Source organism: Amblyraja radiata, chromosome 8 (assembly GCF_010909765.2).
Source record: "Amblyraja radiata isolate CabotCenter1 chromosome 8, sAmbRad1.1.pri, whole genome shotgun sequence".
Lineage (NCBI taxonomy): Eukaryota > Metazoa > Chordata > Chondrichthyes > Rajiformes > Rajidae > Amblyraja > Amblyraja radiata.
In genome coordinates, this window is record NC_045963.1 from 2,343,681 (window position 1) to 2,364,977 (window position 21,297).

General features: G+C 44.2%; 1 protein-coding gene across 3 annotated transcripts in view; it reads left to right on the forward strand.

Annotated features, from left to right (window-relative positions):
- The window catches only part of ipcef1 (interaction protein for cytohesin exchange factors 1), a 139,336-nt gene that overhangs the window by 96,779 nt on the left and 21,260 nt on the right, over positions 1-21,297 (forward strand). For all 3 annotated transcript variants that reach the window (XM_033025038.1, XM_033025040.1, XM_033025039.1), the window contains exons 8-9: positions 2,203-2,291; positions 5,881-6,250. In XM_033025038.1, the coding sequence (XP_032880929.1) occupies positions 2,203-2,291; positions 5,881-6,250 (459 nt within the window). The remainder of the gene's footprint in view (positions 1-2,202; positions 2,292-5,880; positions 6,251-21,297) is intronic.

Consider the following 21,297-nt stretch of genomic DNA (forward strand, 5'->3'; position numbering starts at 1 on the left):
GTCAGCGAGGCTGCAGTTAGAGTTTTGTGTACATTTTTTGTTATCCTGCCATAGGAAAGGTGTGATTAAGCTCTGAGTAGTGTAAAGATGCGTTGCCAGGACTTGGGGGTCTTAGTTATAGGGGGAGGTTGGCCAGGTATTTATTTCTTGGATTATATTGGACTGCATCCCTACAAAACCTTCCGAGTGTTTCCCAATCAGAAACCTTGGATGAACTTTGAGATCCGCACTCTTCTGAAGTCCAGACACAGGGCATTCACTTCCAATGACACAGTGGCCTACATGAAGTCCAGGTACGACCTTGGTAAGGCTACCAAAAAGGCCAAAAGGGACTACTGCTCCAAACTGTGGCGGGGCCTGAATGCTATCACCTCCTACAAGGCGAAACCAGGAGGCAGCTCGAATGTCGGCGAAACATCACTCCCTGACGAGCTCAATGCGTTTTACGCACGCTTTGATAGGGAGAATACTGATGTGCCTTCCCGATCCCCCATTCGCTGTGATGGCATTTCAGTCTCAGTCACAGAGGCCGACGTCAGGAAATCCTTCAGAGGGTTGAACCCCCGAAAAGCACCAGGACCTGATGGTATACCCGGTCGTGTTCTAAAAACCTGTGCGGACCAACTGGCTGGAGTTTTTACGCACATTTTCAACCTCTCACTTCTGAGGTCTGAGGTCCCCACCTGCTTTAAAAGGGCATTAATTATACCGGTGCCCAAGAAGAGTAAGGTGACGTGCCTCAATGACTATCGACCAGTGGCACTAACGCCGGTGGTGATGAAGTGCTTTGAGAGGCTGATCATGGAGCAAATCAACTCCTACCTCGACAAAAACCTGGACCCACTGCAGTTCGCGTACCGCCACAACAGATCAACGGTGGATGCGATCTCGCTGGCCCTCCACTCCGCACTGGACCACTTGGACAACAAAAACTCATATGTCAGGCTGTTATTCATCGATTACAGCTCAGCATTTAACACAATCATCCCCTCCAAGCTGGTTACCAAACTCGCAGAACTGGGTCTCTGCGCATCCCTCTGCAATTGGATCCTCGACTTCCTCATTCACAGACCACAGTCTGTTCGTATTGGTGGAAATGTGTCAGCCTCGATAACAATCAGCACGGGAGCACCTCAAGGCTGCGTGCTCAGCCCCCTGCTGTACTCACTCTTTCCCCATGACTGCGTAGCCAATCACAGTGCGAACTCCATCATCAAGTTCGCTGACGACACCACTGTTGTGGGACGTATCACTGATGGGGATGAGTCAGAGTTTAGAGAAGAGATCGAGCAACTGTCCATATGGTGCCAACGCAATAACCTGGCCCTCAACACCAGCAAAACCAAGGAACTGATTGTGGACTTTGGAAGGAGTAGGAGGGGGACCCACAGCCCCATTTATATCAATGGTTGAAAGGGTCAAGAGCTTCAAATTCCTGGGTGTGCACATCTCTGAAGATCTTTCCTGGTCCGAGAACACTAATGCAATTATCAAGAAAGCTCATCAGCGCCTCTACTTCCTGAGAAGATTACGGAGAGTCGGTTTGTCAAGGAGGACTCTCTCTAACTTCTACAGGTGCACAGTCGAGAGCATGCTGACCGGTTGCATCGTGGCTTGGTTCGGCAATCTGAGCGCCCTGGAGAGGAAAAGACTACAAAATGTATTAAACACTGCCCAGTCCATCATCGGCTCTGACCTTCCTTCCATTGAGGGGATTTATCGCAGTCGCTGCCTCAAAAAGGCTGGCAGCATCATCAAAGACCCACACCATCCTGGCCACAAACTCATCTCCCTGCTACCTTCAGGTAGAAGGTACAGGAGCCTGAAGACTGCAACAACCAGGTTCAGGAATAGCTACTTCCCCACAGCCATCAGGCTATTAAACCTGGCTCGGACAAAACTCAGAACATTAATAGCACGTTTTCTGTTTATTTGCACTTTATCTGCTTGTTTATTCATGTGTTTATATATTTATATAATGGTATATGGACACACTGATCTGTTCTGTATTCATGCCTCCTATATTCTGTTGTGCTGAAGCAAAGCAAGAATTTCATTGTCCTATCTGGGGCACATGACAACAAACTCTCTTGAATCTTGAATCTTGAATCTAAACTCAAGTCGATTCAATATGTTTTATTCTGTTTCCTGATGTTCTGTGAAGCTAATTTTCTGATGATGGTGAATTCTTCCTGACTGCAGACTGCTGGAGTGAGAGTGAGCAGGAAGATACCGATGTTTCAGCAGAGGCACCAAACTCAGCGCATGCATCGGGACGACAGGAGCAGCATGTAAGTGTCCATTTATACACAGGCGAAGAAAGTTCTGTAGGCTGGTTTAAGTATCACAATATGTCTGTAAAATGGACTACAGAAATACACAGGGCTGGATTCCTCCCACATAAATAGCAATTGGGCAGAATGGAAAGATGCAGCAGATAAATAGGCCATTTAGCCCATCGAAATGGGCCCAGGACCCAGCACCCACTTACATTAATCCTGATTTCTTCTCCCTACATTCAAGAGTCAAGAGTGTTTTATTGTCATATGTCCCAGATAGAACAATGAAATTCTTACTTGCAGCAGCACAACAGAATATGTAAACATAGTACACTGTAAACAAGATAATAAACGAGAATTTAAAAATCATATATACACACTCACATATATATATATATATATATATATATATATATATATATATATATATATATACAGATCATATATATATATGATCTGTCTGGAGAAGGGTCTTGATACAAAACATCACTAATTCCTTCTCTCCAGTGATGCTGCATGCACCCACTGAGTTACTCCAGCATTTTGTGCCTACCTTCAATTTAAACCAGCGTCTGCAGTTCTTTCTTACACACACACACACATATATATATAGACGCACACACGCAAACGTACACATAAAAAACAAACAACCAATAATAGTGCAATAATAACAGTAATAGTCTATGTAGTTCAGAGCTTATTTGGATGTTGTAGTGTTTAATAGCCTAATGGCTGTTAGGAAGAAGTTGTTCCTGAACCTGGACGTTACAGTTTTCAGGCTCCTGTACCTTCTTCCCGATGGCAGGGGTGAAATGAGTGTGTGGCCAGTGTACCAACAATATCCCGATTCCACCATGTAACAGCACACTGGGGACCTTTTCCAGTGGCTATAGGTTCTTGGAAACAGGAACAACCCAAGGGAGAACCTCACAGGGAGAACGTGCAAACCCCACACAGACAGCACCAGATGTCAGTATTGAATCCAGGTCTCTGGTGCTGAGAGGCAGTGTCTCTACTTGCTGGATGAATGAATATTTTATTGTCACAAGTCACAGTGGAATACTTTGCTTGCATGCCATGTCAAGGTATGGAAATAGTTGCCCATAAAGGGCTGTAAGCGCTGTAAGTTACAAATTCCCCCTCCCCGCGCCAGTTCTCCCTTTCCCCCCCCTCCCTTCTCCCCCATCCCTCACGGAACCCCCCCTCCCCCTCCCTCCCCCCCCTCCCTTCTCCCCCATCCCTCACAGAACCCCCTCCCCCCCCTCCGCCCCCCCCAAGCCGGGTCCTCCATTGTACCACTAACCAAGCTTAAGGGCCTGTCCCACTTTCACGAGTTACTCACAAATTCTCCCAGGTTTTCCCCTTGATTCAAACTCGCAGAATGTTCGTAACGAGTCCGTAGGAGGCCGTGGGAGTTAATAGATATTTCGTAGCGGCTCGTTATGCCAGCCGTAGGTACTCGTGGCATCAGGTAAGTCGGGACGTTTTTCCAGCCCGATAAAAAATGGCCACGAGTAAAAAAATGGTCGGGATGAAAGAAATTGCAACTTTTTACTCGTAAGGAGGGCATCAAAATAGTCGTGGGAATTCGTAGACATAGTCGTGGAAGGTCCTAGGAGTTCGTAGATTACCACCATCTTGATTTGTTTTTACGTCCTTTAAACTCGACAGAGGTCGTGAATTGTCGTGAAAGTGGGACAGGCCCTATACAGCCCAATCCCTTAATAATTTTATATATTTCATAAGATCCCCTCTCATCCTAAATTCCAGAATGTACAAGCCCAGCCGCTCCAATCTTTCAACATATGACAATCTCACCATCCCGGGAATTAACCTCGTGAACCTACTCTGAACTCCCTCAATAGCAAGAATGTCCTTCCTCAAATGGGTGACATTTCAGGTCGAGACTCGAAGACTGAGAGGAGATTGATTGATACACTTTGGCAGGATGGATTTGGATTTGGAGAGGATCTTTCGTCCATGGAAAACATTTTGAACCATGGTCACTCTTTAAAAATAAGGAATACCATTTAAGGCAGAGACAGGTTAAATAAGGTGAGGGTCATAATCTCTTTCTCAATAAGCAATGAAAGCGTGCCACCCTGTGAGTGGAAAGTTGCAATGAGTAGGAAAGAATGCAGAGTTGAGGTTACTATCAGATGAACACTTATTAAATAGTGGAGTGACTTTAGGGGCTGAATGGCTGACTCGTGCTCCAGTTGATATGTATGAACATGCGCAATATACATATGACAAATATAGAGAGACATAATCCGATATACTCTTACATTGCCAGTTTTTGAAAGGACCTGTGTTTCATTACATGAGTTGTTAATAGGAAAGACCAACCTAAATTGGATATATGTTATCAGAGGAGGAGGGCTAGGAACTGACAACATCTGCAAAGGAAAACATGAGGTTATAGGACAATTATTTGCAGGAATTGAAAATAATTAAAAGAACTCTGTATTGGATAGAGGACTATAGAAGAGAGAAGAATGCAGTGATTTGTCTATCGTGGTGTCACGTGTCCTGAGTCTATAGACATGTAGAGAATGTCATCTAAAATAAACTTCAGTCTAAAGAAGGGTCTCGACCCGAAACGTCACCCATTCCTTCTCTACAGAGCTGCTGCCTGTCCCGCTGAGTTACTCCAGCATTCTGTATCTATCTCAATGAAAGTAGAATGTGAATTATCATCAAAAAAGTGAATGGAGCTGGCGTTTGGAGAGGGTAATTAGGTTTGTTTAGTTGCAGCGTGGAAACAGGCACGTCGGCCCGCCGAATCCGCACCGACCATGCATCACCTGTTCATGATAGTTCTATGTTATCCCACTCTCCCATCCACTCCCTACACACTAGGGACAATTTTATAGAGACCTATTAACCTACAAACTCTATCAGAGACCTATTACCCTTACCCAGACTCGATACCACAGCCACCTCCAACTGTACGACCATACCCTTACCCAGACTCGATACCACAGCCTTTTGAACACAACCTACAAACTCGCTTGTCTTTGTGATGTGGAAGGAAACCGGAGTGCCTGGATGAAACCCACCCAGTCACAGGGAGAATGTGCAAACTCCGCACTGTCAGCTCCAGAGGTCAGGATCAAACCCGGCTGTCTGGCGCTGTGAGTCATAGAGTCATAGAATGTTACCGCATGGACCTTCGGCCCAACTTGCAAATACCGGCCAAAATGTCCCACCTATACTAGTCCCACCTGCCCGCGTTTGGTCCATATCCCTCCAAACCTGAACTATCCATGTACTTGTCTCACTGTTTCTTAAAACCTTGTGATAGTCCCTGCCTCAACTACCTCCGCTGGCAGCATACACCCACCTACTGAGGTAGCGGCAATACCTGCTGCGCCACCGTGTCGCCCAAAACACCCGTGGTTGATCACGAGAAAGAAATTGTGCAGGAAATAGACAAGAGACTTGGACAACATTTAAGTTGATGGTACAATGTTCCAATAATGAGTGCAGTATTAATGCAGGAATATGTACAGTAACAGCTTAGATATCTTTAAAAGTATAGAGAATATACATGATTTAGAATAAACTGGGCTGTGCTCTGAATGTCCCAATCTCACAGGCAACTCCACTACAATCTTCATTCACGCCCAGCGAAACGTTGAATACATTTTCATCTCTGGAGAGCACAGCATCTTGTGCATCAGCATCTGCTGCTTCACTGTCACAACACAACTCCCCGGGAAGGCAATCCTGTCAAGACATTGTCCGTTTATCACAAACTGATATTGGAACCCTCTGCTCATCATCTGATGCACAACATAGTGCAGGATCGTCGCAGCAAGTAACGTGCGGAAATGCTACACAAGAGCTGAACAGGATTTCCTCTGGACCGAGGGACAATCGCACTGCAGGAGGACCACGGTCCTTGGTCGATGGTGAAGGTACGGAAACGTCAGGACACCCTGATGTTCTCAGCACCCGTGAGAAAGGTAAGACCATCAGGCACAATTGAATGGCAGAGTAGACTTGATGGGCCGAATGGCCTAATTCTACAACAGTTCCTTATGACCTTATGACTATCCATCCACTCATTTTAATCGCCGAACATCTTTCAGTCCAAACACTTCTTTCACATATTGGAAGTGAGATAGAACGTGCACCAGCTGCACCTTGGAAACTATAGATCCAGAATATTGGAACCATTTTATCGATTATTGAGGTATCACAGCCCTAGAGTCATAGTCAGAGAATGGCTACAGGCCTTTCGGCCCAACTTGCCCACACCAGCCAACATGTCCCAGCTACACTAGCCCCACCTGCCAACATTTGGTCCATATCCCTCCAAACCTGTCCTTTCCAAGCCTACCCAATGTGAATCTTTTGTTAGTGTTGAAAATCGCATTGTACCATTGCAGTTTTACATGTGGTGCCTGACAGAATATTTACGCATGGGTGATAGTATGTAGAGGAAGGAACTGCAGATGTTGGTTTACACCGACCATAGACACAGAATGCTGGAGTAACTCAGTGGGACAGGCAGCATCTCTGGAGAGAAGGAATGGGTGACGTTTTGGGTCGAGACCCTTCTTCAGACCTGTCAGAGGAGTCTGAAGAAGGGTCTTGACCCGAAACGTCACCCATTCCTTCTATCCAGAGATGCTGCCTGTCACGCTGAGTTACTCCAGCATTTTGTGTCTATTGACAATATGTACAGTTAGTTTAATTCACCAGAACATTGTCTGCGAGGAGTGCTTTCAGCCACATTACCAGTAAGAATGCTAGTCTTCTTTCCTTTTGCATTCTGTATCCTATTCATTACCACTGACTAACCATACGCATGATAATAATGAGGCAGATTTATAATTCCCTGTTTCAATTGTAGGAAATGTTTACAAATAATTAAAAAATTAAATTAGTCTTTTAAAAGTAGCTAGAGGTATTTAGAAACCTATGGTGGTATTTTTGATGATTCATTTTCACTTATAGATGGTGCCAAAGTATTGGTTTGTGGCTATAGCAGTATTGTGAACACATCTTAACGATGTTAGATTTTGGGAATTTGTACAGAATATTTAAAGAACTAACGAGGTTTATTATGAATGATTGACATAGATCAAGGCCAGCTTTCCGAATGGTGATAACTTTAATGAAATAAATGAGATAATATTAATCCCAAAATATTGCTTATATATCCTTGCAAAATTAAAACTATTAAAGTCACAATGGAATAAGGCATGTTTACCAACATATTGCAATCTATCCTTGCTGTCTCCTCCCCTTCTCAGCTCTCCCTCTGCCCTCTGGCCTCCTCTTCCTTTCTTCTTCCCCCTCCCCCACCCTGCATCAGTCTGAAGAAGGGTTTCGGCCTGAAACTGACTATTTCCTTCGCTCCATAGATGCTGCCGCACCGCTGAGTTTCTCCAGCAATTTTCTCTACCTTGCAATCTATCTGATTGGCTGCATCTCTGTTTCTAGACTGAGATATTCTATAATTTGCGTTTTATTGAAATAGGATTTATTTAGAGCGAGATTAAAATTGTTTTACCTTCCCATTATTGTTGCATGAAGAGCATCCAGCAGGAGGTAAAGGTCCTACCATCCCATCCTGCACCCCTTGCCTGCACCAAATAAGCATTAAACATGCTACAAATTTAAACGTGTGCTTTTTGTGCAAGGCAAAAAGCAAATAAAATATTTAGGAATCGGTTAACTCAAGCGAAGATGAATAAAGTGAAGATAATGACTGAAGAAATTCATGTTCAGTTAATGTTTTATCATTTTCGACCACAGAAGAGGCCCCTGTTTAGACCTATACGTGGATACCATCAAGAAATTCATTGCAATTTTAGGGAAAATACTCAAAAGAAATGTGTCGGGGAAAGGGCAAATTTCTCTGCGCATAATGTTTGGTAAAATAGTGACAGATTATTTATAAAGAATTGTATATTTCACTGTGTAGGAAGGAACTGCAGATGCTGGTTTAAACCAAAGATAGACACTAAATGCTGCTGTAACTCAGCGGGACAAGGCAGCGTCTCTGGAGAGAAAGAATTGGTGACGTTTCGGGTCGAGACTCTTCTTCGGACAGTCTGAAGAAGGGTCGCGACCAAAAACGTCACCCCTTCCTTTTCTCAAGAGATGCTGCCTGTCCCGCTGAGTTACTCCAGCTTTATGTTCTTATATTTCACTGCATACAAAGCACAGGATATTTTTACTGATGGTTAGTATGAACTTCTGCAAACTGTTCAGGAAGTCACTGGCTCTGATAGAAATAGCCCTGTCATTTGTAGCAGTAAGGAATTAAACTAAGGAACTAAAGATATTCGTGGAATCAGCCTCCTGCCAATTCAACTGTAAGCAGAACTAATTCTAAAAGATGCTCATGTGGTTACAGTAGAAAGTGTATATACATTTGGAATTTTTTAAACCCAGTTCATTTAATAGTGCAAGTGAGTAAGAACACACCACGTATCTATGTGTAAAATAGTAACTTCAGGAACAGTATAACCATTTTTTCTTTCTTCTTCCAGGATAGCTATGGCCTTAACTAATTTAAGTATAGTCATAGGGCTGTACAGGGCAGAAACTGGCCCTTCAGCCCATCTCAACCATAATGACCCAGTTGCTTTACTGAGCCAGTCCCATTTGTTTGCATTTGGTCCTTATCCCTCTACACCTTTTCATTCCGTGAACCTGTCCAATTCCATATTAAAGGTACATTCCCCCCGTGACCGCGTGGGTTTTCTCCGTGATCTTCCGTTTCCTCCCACGCTCCAAAGACGTACAGGTTTGTAGGTTAATTGGCTTGGTGTCAGTGTAAATTATCCCTGGTGTGTGTCGGAGAGTGTTAGTGTGCGGGGATCGCTGGTCGGTGCGGACTCGGTGGGTTGAAGGGCCTGTTTTCACGCTGTATCTCCAAACTAAACTAAAGTAAAACTGGTAAAAGGACCAAGAACCAACGTGCATAGAAAGAGGTTGATTGATCAAAGAGGTAACCCAAGGAAAAACATTTTAATGCGGCAATGGGTAGGAATTGGAATTTACTACTAGTTAGGTGAAGGGAGTTGATTCAACCATGACATCCAGAAGTGAACTGAATAACCATCTAGAAGGAAAAACAATTGGTGGTCTATTGGGAGAGAGCTGGAAAGTGGATTAGCTGCATTTTCTTTGCATGGAGTGAATTCAATCAACTCCTTCCAAGCTGCGACCTTTTTGTGTTACTTGGTTAAGATGACCGCATTCATTAGCAGCTTAGTTTGGTTTAGTTGATTGTCACGTGCACCGAGGTACAGTGAAAAGCTTTTGTTGTGTGTTAACCAATCAGCAGAAAGACAATACGTGGTTACAATTGAGCCATTTTCAGTGTATAGATACATGATAATGGTCTTTTGTTTAGTGCAAGGTAAAGCCAGCAAAGTCCGGTCAAGGATAGTCCGAGGGTCACCAAAGAGGTAGATAGTAGTTCAACACTGCTCTCTGGTTGTGGTAGCTAATGTTATGCTAATATTATTCTGCCAATTGGGGACATCCATAATGCTCAACATCTGACTGTAAACCGGGATTATTTTACTCTTTAATTATCTCAAAAGGATAGAAACATAGAAAATAGGTGCAGGAGGAGGCCATTCGGCCCTTCGAGCCAGCACCGCCATTCATTGTGATCATGGCTGATCGTCCCCTATCAATAACCCGTGCCTGCCTTCTCCCCATATCCCTTGACTCCACTAGCCCCTAGAGCTCTATCTAACTCTCTCTTAAATCCATCCAGTGACTGCCCTCTGTGGAAGGGAATTCCATAAATTCACAACTTCCTGGGTGAAAAAGGTTTTTCTCACCTCAGTCTTAAATGACCTCCCCTTTATTCTAAGACTGTGTCACCTGGTTCTGGACTCGCCCAACATTGGGAACATTTTTCCTGCATCTAGCTTGTCCAGTCCTTTTATAATTTTATATGTTTCTATAAGATATCCCCTCATCCTTCTAAACTCCAGTGAATACAAGCCTAGTCTTTTCAATCTTTCCTCATATGACAGTCCCGCCATCCCAGGGATCAATCTTGTGAACCTACGCTGCACTACCTCAATCACAAGGATGTCCTTCCTCAAATTAGGAGACCAAAACTGTACACAATACTCCAGATACTAAAGAACCTCCTATACTGAAATCCTCGTGTTATGAAGGCCAACATTCCATTAGCTTTCTTCACTGCCTGCAGTACCTGCACGCCAACATTCAGTGACCGGTGTACAAGGACGCCCAGGTCTCGTTGCACCTCCCCCTTACCTAACCTGACACCATTGAGATAATAATCTGCCCCTTTGTTTTTGCCGCCAAAGTGGATAACCTCACATTTATCTATATTATACTGCATCTGCCACGCATCTGCCCATTCACTAAACCTGTCCAGGTCATCCTGCAACCTCCTAACATCCTCTTCCCAGCTCACACTGCCACTCAACTTTGTGTCATCCGCAAACTTGCTAGTGTTGCTCCTAATTCCCTCTTCCAAATCATTAATATATATGGTAAACAGTTGCGGCCCCAACACCGAGCCTTGCGGCACTCCACTCGCCACTGCCTGCCATTCTGAAAAGGACCCGTTCACTCCTACTCTTTGCTTCCGGTCTGCCAACCAATTTTCTATCCATGTCAACACCCTACCCTCAATACCATGTGCTCTAATTTTAGTCACCAGTCTCCCGTGCGGGACCTTATCAAAGGCTTTCTGAAAGTCTAGATACACTACATCCACTGACAACCCTTCATCCATTTTACTTGTCACATCCTCAAAACATTCCAGAAGATTAGTCAAGCATGATTTCCCTTTCATAAATCCTTGCTGACTTGGACTCATCCTTTTACTGCTATCCAAATGCCCCATTATTACCTCTTTAATAATTGACTCCAGCATCTTTTCCACCACCCAAGTCAGGTTAACTGGTCTGTAATTCCCCATTTTCTCTCTCGCTCCTTTCTTGAAAAGTGGGATAACATTAGCTTTCCTCCAATCCACAGGAACTGATCCTGAATCTATTGAACATTGGAAAATGATCACCAATGCGTCTACTATTTCTAGAGCCACCTCCCTGAGGACCCTGGGATGCAGATCATCAGGCCCAGGAGTTTATCATCCTTCAGTCCCATTAGCCTACCCAATACTATTTCTCGCCTAATGAAAATTTATTTCAGTTCCTCTATCCCCTTAGATCCTCTGTCCTCCAGGTCAAGGTCCTTGTTGAATACATGTTCCTTTAATCTTTTCAAAGGTAGTCTGTAAAAGCACCAGTGAGTCACGATCAGTTAGAATTCATAAAGTTATTCCACAATCAGTGCAATCTTCTCACTTCTTTCTCTTTGTTCTTACCCTTGGCATTTCTGTGAACAGGTTTCTTTTTGTTCTTCAACACAAGTTCTGAAACATATCTGAGGACCTAGAAGAATCCATCTTTCCCAGAAGAAAGCATAATGATTTTTTTTTAATATCACCACACGTGATAGTATTTACTTGAGAAGATGAAAGCATAATACTGAAAGTTCACATCACAAATGGTTCATTTTCCACAACTCAAATGACATGATCAATCCTTTCACAATATTCTGAATGTACAAATTGCACTTTATTCCAATGGAATACCCAACACAGAAGATAGACACAAAACTCTGGAGTAACTCAGCGGGACAGGCAGCATCTCTGGAGAGAATGGGTGACGTTTCGGGTCGAGACCCTTCTTCAGACTGAAGAATTCTGCATTGGTCACTGACCCTTTTCCCACTTTGGAGAAGTGTCTCGACCCGAAAAGTCACCCATTCCTTCTCTCCAGAGATGCCGCCTGTCCCGCTGAGTTGCTCCAGCATTTTGTGTCTATCTTCGGTGTAAACCAGCATCTGCAGTTCCTTCCTACACATGCCGAACACACGAAACGGTTAGAACAACATTCAGATCACAATCAGAATGACAGCAACAAGGCCCCCAAGGGGAAGTTACTCATTTGCAAGGGTTCTCGACTTCCTGACAATTAAGTGGGGAAGTGCTGGCAATTGCAGGCAGAACTGGTGGTATTTCTCAAGAAAGTATGAGCCATTGCTGTGCACATATTTCACAAAATTAAACTCCTCGCATGTTGCAAAACATACTTGGCTAATAAAGTACTATTTTCATTATGATTATGAAAATATAATTTACATGTATCTCAATCTTTAAGAAATTACAGAACAACTATGTCCCAAAAAAATGTCAGTGGCAGTAGGTTCCCTCTGTTACCCCGTGGGTTTTCTATGGGTGAACCAGTTTCCTCCCACATTCCAAAATGTTTGGATATCTAAAAGATAAAATCAATATCAAGTGTACGAAGGAACTGCAGATGCTGATTTACACCGAAGATAGGCACAAAATGCTGGCGTAACTCAGCGGGACAGGCAGCATCTCTGGAGAGAAGGATTGGGTGAAGTCAATATAAATGCTTGTTCTTTTTTTGCAATGAACAGTAACCACAAAATGCTTCACTCCCTTCCACAGCTGCTAAACTGTCCCCACTCCATTACTTCACATTCCATTGCATGCTGCAAGCATTTAGGTTTTTTTCAGACATATTATTATGTTTGCCTGTCTGTTCCTTCTTCAATTTCCATTCCTATTGAAATGCGGCTGCATTTTGTTTCTCACTTCAGTTTACTGTCCCCCTCTCCTTTTTATACACTTTTTCAATGGTGAGCAGTAAATGCACCAGAAAAAGCTGAAGCACTTCCACTATTTTAAATACTACCCGCAAATTATAATCACAACTTAAAGCCAATAACATTAATATATCAGTCAAGTGGAAATAACACTTATTCCGAATGCTTTCTGATTCTTATAGGAATTGAGCCATTCTGATCCTCATTGGTAATGTTACCATTTCAACATGATTTCTTCAGAGTTGGGCAAAATATACACACAACAGCAAAGATTTGCCTTTACTCTGGAGTTTAGAAGGATGAGAGGATATCTTATTGAAACATATAAGATTGTTCAGGGTTTGGACTCGCTAGAGGCTGGAAACATGTTCCCGATGTTGGGGGAGTCCAGAACCAGGGACCACAGTTTAAGAATAAGGAGCAAGCCATTTACAACGGAGACGAGGAAACACTTTTTTTCACAGAGAGTGGTGAGTCTGTGGGATTCTCTGCCTCAGAGGGAGGTGGAGGCCGGTTCAAGAGAGAGCTAGATAGGGCTCTTGAAAATAGCGGAATCAGGGGATATGGGGAGAAGGCAGAAATGGGGTACTGATTGGGGTCTGAAGAAGGGTTTCGGCCCGAAACGTCGCCTATTTCCTTCGCTCCATAGATGCTGCTGCACCCGCTGAGTTTCTCCAGCAATTTTGTGTACCTACTGATTGGGGATGATCAGCCATGATCACATTGAATGGCTGCAAGGGCCGAGTGGCCTACTCCTGCACTTATTGTCTATTGTCTATATAATATTTCCTAGCTGTGCAATACAAACTGTGCAAATTACATTCGACATTCAAAGCTGAGAAATCTGCAGTCTTTAAGATCCATATCATCTTGCACAACATCTAATTAGGAAATTGAAGATACTTAGGGAGGACTGTTTTAACATGACCTAATATTGCAGTTTGATTCAATGACAGAGTGGAGTAATGTATGTACAAACAATAGTTCACATACTGGTCAGGAATCCACCCTTCAGGACACCTACAGTATATCTAATAGTTTTCTAAACTGCATGAGAGTGTTCACTTGGCAGCAATGTTGGTTCATCTGCATTTTCTACTGTTCATTCAATTGTTACTGATGATCCCTGTAACGGCAGTTTTTAAAAACCTTCTCAAAATCCAATTTCGATAGCCATTAATTTGTCGAGTATGATTTGAAGGTATAGCCTTAAGGGCCTGTCCCACTTGCCAATTTTTTCGGCGACTGCCAGCGTCATGTCAGGGTCGGCAAAAGATTTTGAACATTTCAAAATCCAGCGGCGACAAAAAAATATTGCGACACTTGAAAAAAACACCGCGGTGTTTTTTTCAAGTGTCGCAATATTTTTTTGTCGCCGCTGGATTTTGAAATGTTCAAAATCTTTTGCCGACCCTGACATGACGCCGGCAGTCGCCGAAAAAAGTCGTCATACGTCATCACGCCGCTCACCGCTGCATCACGCTGCATCACTCTGTATCATGCCGCACATTTTTCAGTGGCCTTATAGGTCAGTCAATGATGCGGGTAGTCTCCGAAAAAAATCACCAAGTGGGGACAGGCCCTTAACACATTCACGACATACATAAGACAGCAGAGATGAATCTTCCAGACGTCATTTCATACTTAATTAGTCGTTTAGTGAAATATTGCAAAACAAAGAAATAACTCATAACTTTCCGTTCTTAATCGCTGTTCCCGTCACGTCATATAAATCACATAAAAAACTTCTTCTTATGTCGTCTCGTAACATGCGTGTCATGATCATGGTAGAAAACTATCTCCCCTCAAACTCCGACACCAACTAAAACTTCTAATCTGCAAGTCTGCGCGAGACTCCTCTAACAATGGAACACATCCCTACTACGTGTCAAATCCCACCTACAAAAGTACAGGCAGATAGCTAAAACTAAAAATATCAGGCATGATAATAACACTGACTTAAGCTTAATGGCTCCTACAATCCCACTGGTGTGCATCATTCCTAGCTTTATTGGATTTTGTTCTGAGCCACAAACTGAGTGGGATGGATTTCTCTGCAAGAGCCAATGACCCACATTTACTGTGTATGAAGGAACTGCAGATGCTGGTTTAAACCGAAGAAAGGCACAAAATGCTGGAGTAATTCAGCGGGACAGGCAGCTTCTCTGGATAGAAGGAATGGGTGACGTTTCGGGTCGAGACCCTTCTTCAGACTTCAAGTCTTCCGGTCAGAAGAAAGGTCTCGACCCAAAACATCACCCATTCCTTCACTCCGGTGATGTTGCCTGTCCTGCTGAGTTACTCCAGTATTTTGTGTCTATCCACATTTACTGCCTGGGTTCCCATTCCCTGAGCCTGCCAGATACACAGAGCTGATTCTGTTCACCAAGACACTAACCCCATCCTTGCCTCATGCTTGTCCCCGCTCCATCATCAACTTTACCAACAATCAATGTAATCAGAAACTCTTACAAACCAATAATAATTATATAAACGCCTCTTCACCTCCCTTCCCCAATCAGGTGAAAATACCACTAGGATGTTGTGGAGAATACTTTCACCTTCCCCTCCTCGACTATCTTCACGTTCTCTCTCCTACCTCTTAAACCCTTTCTCTCTGCACTTTTCCTCATATGCTGGCATCCTTTGGTTTAGAGGTACAGGGCCGAAACGGGCCCTTCAGCCCACCGAGTCCGCACCGACCAGCGATCCCCGCGCACTAACACTATCCTACACACACTGGGGACAATTTTTTACATTTACACCAAGCCAATTAACCTACAAACCTGTATGTCTTTGGAGTGTGGGAGGAAACCGAAGTTCTCGGAGAAAACCCGCGCAGGTCACGGGGAGAACGTCCAAACTCGTACAGACAAGCACGTAGCGAGGATCGAACCTGGGTCTCTGGCACTGCGATCATATTGAATGGCGGTGCAGGCTGTGAGCTTTGGAAGGCAGCAACTCTACTGCTGCGCCACCGTGCCACCCTTGCTAAGCCAGTTTCTTGCACAAACTCATCTTGCACTTTGTGCATGTTCTCTTTGCTTTGAGAGTGGATCTCTTGCCTCTGAGTCATAGTTTGTGGGTTCATATTCCAATCCAAACCATTAGCTCCCTAACTGAGATTTCAGTGGACTGAGAGAGTGCTGCACGGAGGTGGCGTCGAGACAAGAAAGAAACCAATTGCTTTACTCATCCTCTCAGCTAGCATCCCGTGCACTGTTCAAACAAAGGGTTGAGGCAAGTGCTGTAGGCTGACCTGGTCCATAAATATAATGTAAACACGAGGCTCTTGTTTCTTTTTATTCCATGACCAGCGAACTCCTCTCTACCTAAATACCCATTCTGGCATCACCCTTATGTACCTTCTCTCCCTCTCCCTCATCTACCATGAATCTCTCTTCAATGCCTATATATAAACCAGCCTTGCTGTTAAATCACTGTCCCACTGCAATGATCATGGCTAAGAGTAACGTTCTCTATGGCTTTCATCAACTTTACATTTTCTCTGCCTTCATCCATGGGAAAGATCATCATTCTCTGCCTCAGGAAGGAGATGAGGAGGAATTTCTTTAGTCAGAGGGTGGTGAATCTGTGGAATTCTTTGCCACAGAAGGCTGTGGAGGTCAAGTCAGTGGATATATTCAAGGCAGAGATAGATAGATTCTTGATTAGTACGGGTGTCAGAGGTTATGGGGAGAAGGCAGGAGAATAGGGTTAGGAGGGAGAGATAGATCAGCCATGATTGGATGGCGGAGTAGGCTTGATGGGCCGAATGGCCTAATTCCATTCCTATCACTTATGATCTTATGGTCTTAGGATCAATCTTTCTGCAGTTGCCAAGAAGGCCAAGTACGCCCCTCTAATATCTGTTTCGGTGGCATTGACCATGCATAGCCTACAATTCTCTGGGCACGGCTAGTTTGGTAATGACCTCTCTTTTCTCCTCATGCTGCCACCAATTGTTTTCCCAAAGGTCTATCTCTGCTTATTTTCATCGACATCAGCATGCTGCCTCCCAGTGACACAAAATGGCTACCACGTACATAGACACAAAATGCTGGAGTAACTCAGTGGGATGGGCAGCATCTCGGGAGCGAAGGAATGGGTGACGGTTCGGGTCGAGACCCTTCTTCAGACTGCGAGTCAGGGGAGAGGGAAACATAGAGACAAGGAAGTGCAAGGTGTGAAAGCGACAGATCAAAGTAGATGATGATTAAGGAAATGTAGAATGGTTCATTGTTAGCTGAGGGGAAACATAGAAACATAGAAATTAGGTGTAGGAGTAGGCCATTCGGCCCTTCGAGCCTGCACCGCCATTCAATATGATCATGGCTGATCATCCAACTCAGTATCCCGTACCTGCCTTCTCTCCATACCCTCTGATCCCCTTAGCCACAAGGGCCACATCTAACTCCCTCTTAAATATAGCCAATGAACTGGCCTCGACTACCCTCTGTGGCAGGGAGTTCCAGAGATTCACCACTCTCTGTGTGAAAAAAGTTCTTCTCATCTCGGTTTTAAAGGATTTCCCCCTTATCCTTAAGCTGTGACCCCTTGTCCTGGACTTCCCCAACATCGGGAGCAATCTTCCTGCATCTAGCCTGTCCAACCCCTTAAGAATTTTGTAAGTTTCTATAAGATCCCCTCTCAATCTCCTAAATTCTAGAGAGTATAAACCAAGTCTACCAGTCTTTCTTCATAAGACAATCCTGACATCCCAGGAATCAGTCTGGTGAACCTTCTCTGCACTCCCTCTATGGCAATAATGTCCTTCCTCAGATTTGGAGACCAAAACTGTACGCAATACTCCAGGTGTGGTCTCACCAAGACCCTGTACAACTGCAGTAGAACCTCCCTGCTCCTATACTCAAATCCTTTTGCTATGAAAGCTAACATACCATTCGCTTTCTTCACTGCCTGCTGCACCTGCATGCCCACTTTCAATGACTGGTGTACCATGACACCCAGGTCTCGCTGCATCTTCCCTTTTCCTAGTCGGCCACCATTTAGATAATAGTCTGCTTTCCTGTTTTTGCCACCAAAATGGAGAACCTCACATTTATCCACATTATACTGCATTTGCCAAACATTTGCCCACTCACCCAGCCTATCCAAGTCACCTTGCAGTCTCCTAGCATCCTCCTCACAGCTAACACTGCCCCCCCAGCTTAGTGTCATCCGCAAACTTGGAGATATTGCCTTCAATTCCCTCATCCAGATCATTAATATATATTGTAAATAGCTGGGGTCCCAGCACTGAGCCTTGCGGTACCCCACTAGTCACTGCCTGCCATTGTGAAAAGGACCCGTTTACTCCTACTCTTTGCTTTCTGTTTGCCAGCCAGTTCTCTATCCACATCAATACTGAACCCCCAATGCCGTGTGCTTTAAGTTTGTAAACTAATCTCTTATGTGGGACCTTGTCGAAAGCCTTCTGGAAGTCCAGATACACCACATCCACTGGTTCTCCCCTATCCACGCTACTAGTTACATCCTCGAAAAATTCTATAAGATTCGTCAGACATGATTTACCTTTTTTAAATCCATGCTGACTTTGTCCAATGATTTCACCACGTTCCAAATGTGCTGCTATCCCATCTTTAATAACTGACTCTAGCAGTTTCCCCACTACCGATGTTAGACTAACTGGTCTGTAATTCCCCGTTTTCTCTCTCCCTCCCTTCTTAAAAAGTGGGGTTACGTTTGCTACCCGCCAATCCTCAGGAACTACTCCAGAATCTAAAGAGTTTTGAAAGATTATTACTAATGCATCCACTATTTCTGGAGCTACTTCCTTAAGTACTCTGGGATGCAGCCTATCTGGCTCTGGGGGTTTATCGGCCTTTAATCCATTTAATTTACCCAACACCACTTCCCGGCTAACCTGGATTTCACTCAATTCCTCCAACTCCTTTGACCCGCGGTCCCCTGCTATTTCCGGCAGATTATTTATGTCTTCCTTAGTGAAGATGGAACCAAAGTAGTTATTCAATTGGTCCGCCATATCCTTGTTCCCCATGATCAACTCACCCGTTTCTGACTGCAAGGGACCTACATTTATTTTAACTAATCTCTTTCTGTCACGGAAGGTGACAACGAGGCATTCAATCAGTAAAATTAATCAGGAAGACAGTGAAACCAGTCGGAGAACTAAGGCGGGGGAGGGACGGAGAGAGAAGGAAAGCTTTGATTGCCGTCTTCACACCTTACCCTACCATATTTCTAATCTCCCTCTCCCCCAACTCTCAGTCTAAAGAAGGGTCTCGACCCGAAACATCACCCACTCCTTCTCTCAATAGACAATAGACAATAGAAATAGGTGCAGGATTAGGTCATTTGGCCCTTCGAGCCAGTGCCGCCATTCAATGTGATCATGGCTGATCATCCCCAATCAGTACCCCGTTCCTGCCTTCTCCCCATATCCCCTGACTCCGCTATTTTTAAGAGCCCTATCTAGCTCTCTCTTGAAAGCATCCAGAGAACCTGCCTCCCTCTGAGGCAGAGAATTCCACAGACTCACAGCTATCTGTGTGAAAAAGTGTTTCCTCGTCTCCGTTCTAAATGGCTTACCCCTTATTCTTGAACAGTGGCCCCTGGTTCTGGACTCCCCCAACATCGGGAATGTGTTCCCTGCCTCTAGCGTGTCCAAGCCCTTAATAATCTTATATGTTTCATTAAGATACCCTCTCATCCTTCTAAACTCCAGAGTAAACTCTCCAGCCATAAGTGTGTCTGTCTCTCACCTCTTCCCAGAAATAGTAGTCGAGCTTTCAGCTCTCGTATTCCCACTTTGCATTTTCCTTCCCTGCCTCTCTCTCTCTCTCCATTTTGAGCAATTGTGTTCCCCTCCAAAATCTATATCAGCTCCTCAGGTTTTCACACCATTGTTTACAACCCTCCCCTTGATTCCAGTTGTGTGTCTTCGTGCCCTCTGCCATGCAAAAGAAACTGCATAAACTTGTCACCTTCTTCACAGTGTAACGTTGCTCTCTGGATGTCAGTTTTACACTGTCATCATCGCTGTTAGCAAGTCTCAATGCACCGAGCAATCTGATCATCAGCAAGGTTTATATGAAGAATTTATATTTTCTTTGCGGATATTTGGAAGGCTTTAGCTGTGCCACAAACACATTGCTATTCTGATGTTTAAAAAGATGTCCTGATGTAAGAAACCATGATCGAACAGCCATGATTGAGTGGCGGAGTAGGCCCGATGGGCCGAATGGCCTAATTCTGCTCCGAGAGTTTGAACAAAGCGTTACAATTTACTCGGCCCGAAACATTGCCTATTTCCTTTGCTCCATAAATGCTGCCGCACCTGCTGATTCAATTGCAGTTTGATACCATTTCATGCAGAGTGCAAGGCCACCACATTCAAATGCATTTTCATATCATTTCATGCAGGGGGCAAGGCCACCACATTCAAATGCAGTTTCATACCATTCCAAGCAGGGTGAAACCACCATAAAACCACCATAAAAAACCCACAAAACACCAGACTCACAGTTCAGTAGACATTCAGTGTGTTCGGTTGATTCAGACAGTCGTGACCACTCTCTCCCCCATCATGCAGAGTCTAGGCCACACCCACACTTCTGGGTTTTATAATCCCTCCCCCCTCCCACCGGAAAAGGGTGTGGCCGTCATGACTTGATTGCCAGGAGAGAGATTCTCAACATTTTTTAAACACTAGCAACACTTTAATTTTTCATTGATGGGAAGAATCCTCTGCACCTGATGAGCGGAGGGGGACTGAGTAAGATGGCCAAAAATCACAGCCATAACTGGTAGCGTTTTATCTAAAATCAATATACAGTGCAAACAGGAAGTTGTAAAGTTTAGACTACCAACGATTTGCAGTGCTTTTACTTCAATCCAAACCCTCACCAACCATTTTCAGTGCTTTTACTTCAACCCAAACCCCCACCAACCATTTGCAGTGTTTTTACTTCAATCCAAACCCTCACCAACCATTTTCAGTGCTTTTACTTCAACCCAAACCCCCACCAACCATTTGCAGTGTTTTTACTTCAAACCAACCACATTTTCATTTTCAAACCACATTAAGGGCACTCAAGGTCAGTAAAACCACACTCACAGTTTAGTAGACATGTGTTTAGTGTTATTCACAGCTCAGACTGTGAGATGTGACCCTCTCACTTCCCCCATCTTGCAGAGACTGACTGAGGCACAACATTTCCGGGTATTATAGTCCCTCCCCCCTCCCACCAGCAGGGGCAGCAGAGAGAATCTCAACATTTTGTAAACATTAATAACTCTTTTATATTTCATCGATGGGAAAAATCCTCTTGTCCTGCGCAGCGGAGGGGGACTGAGTAACATGGCCAAAAATCAC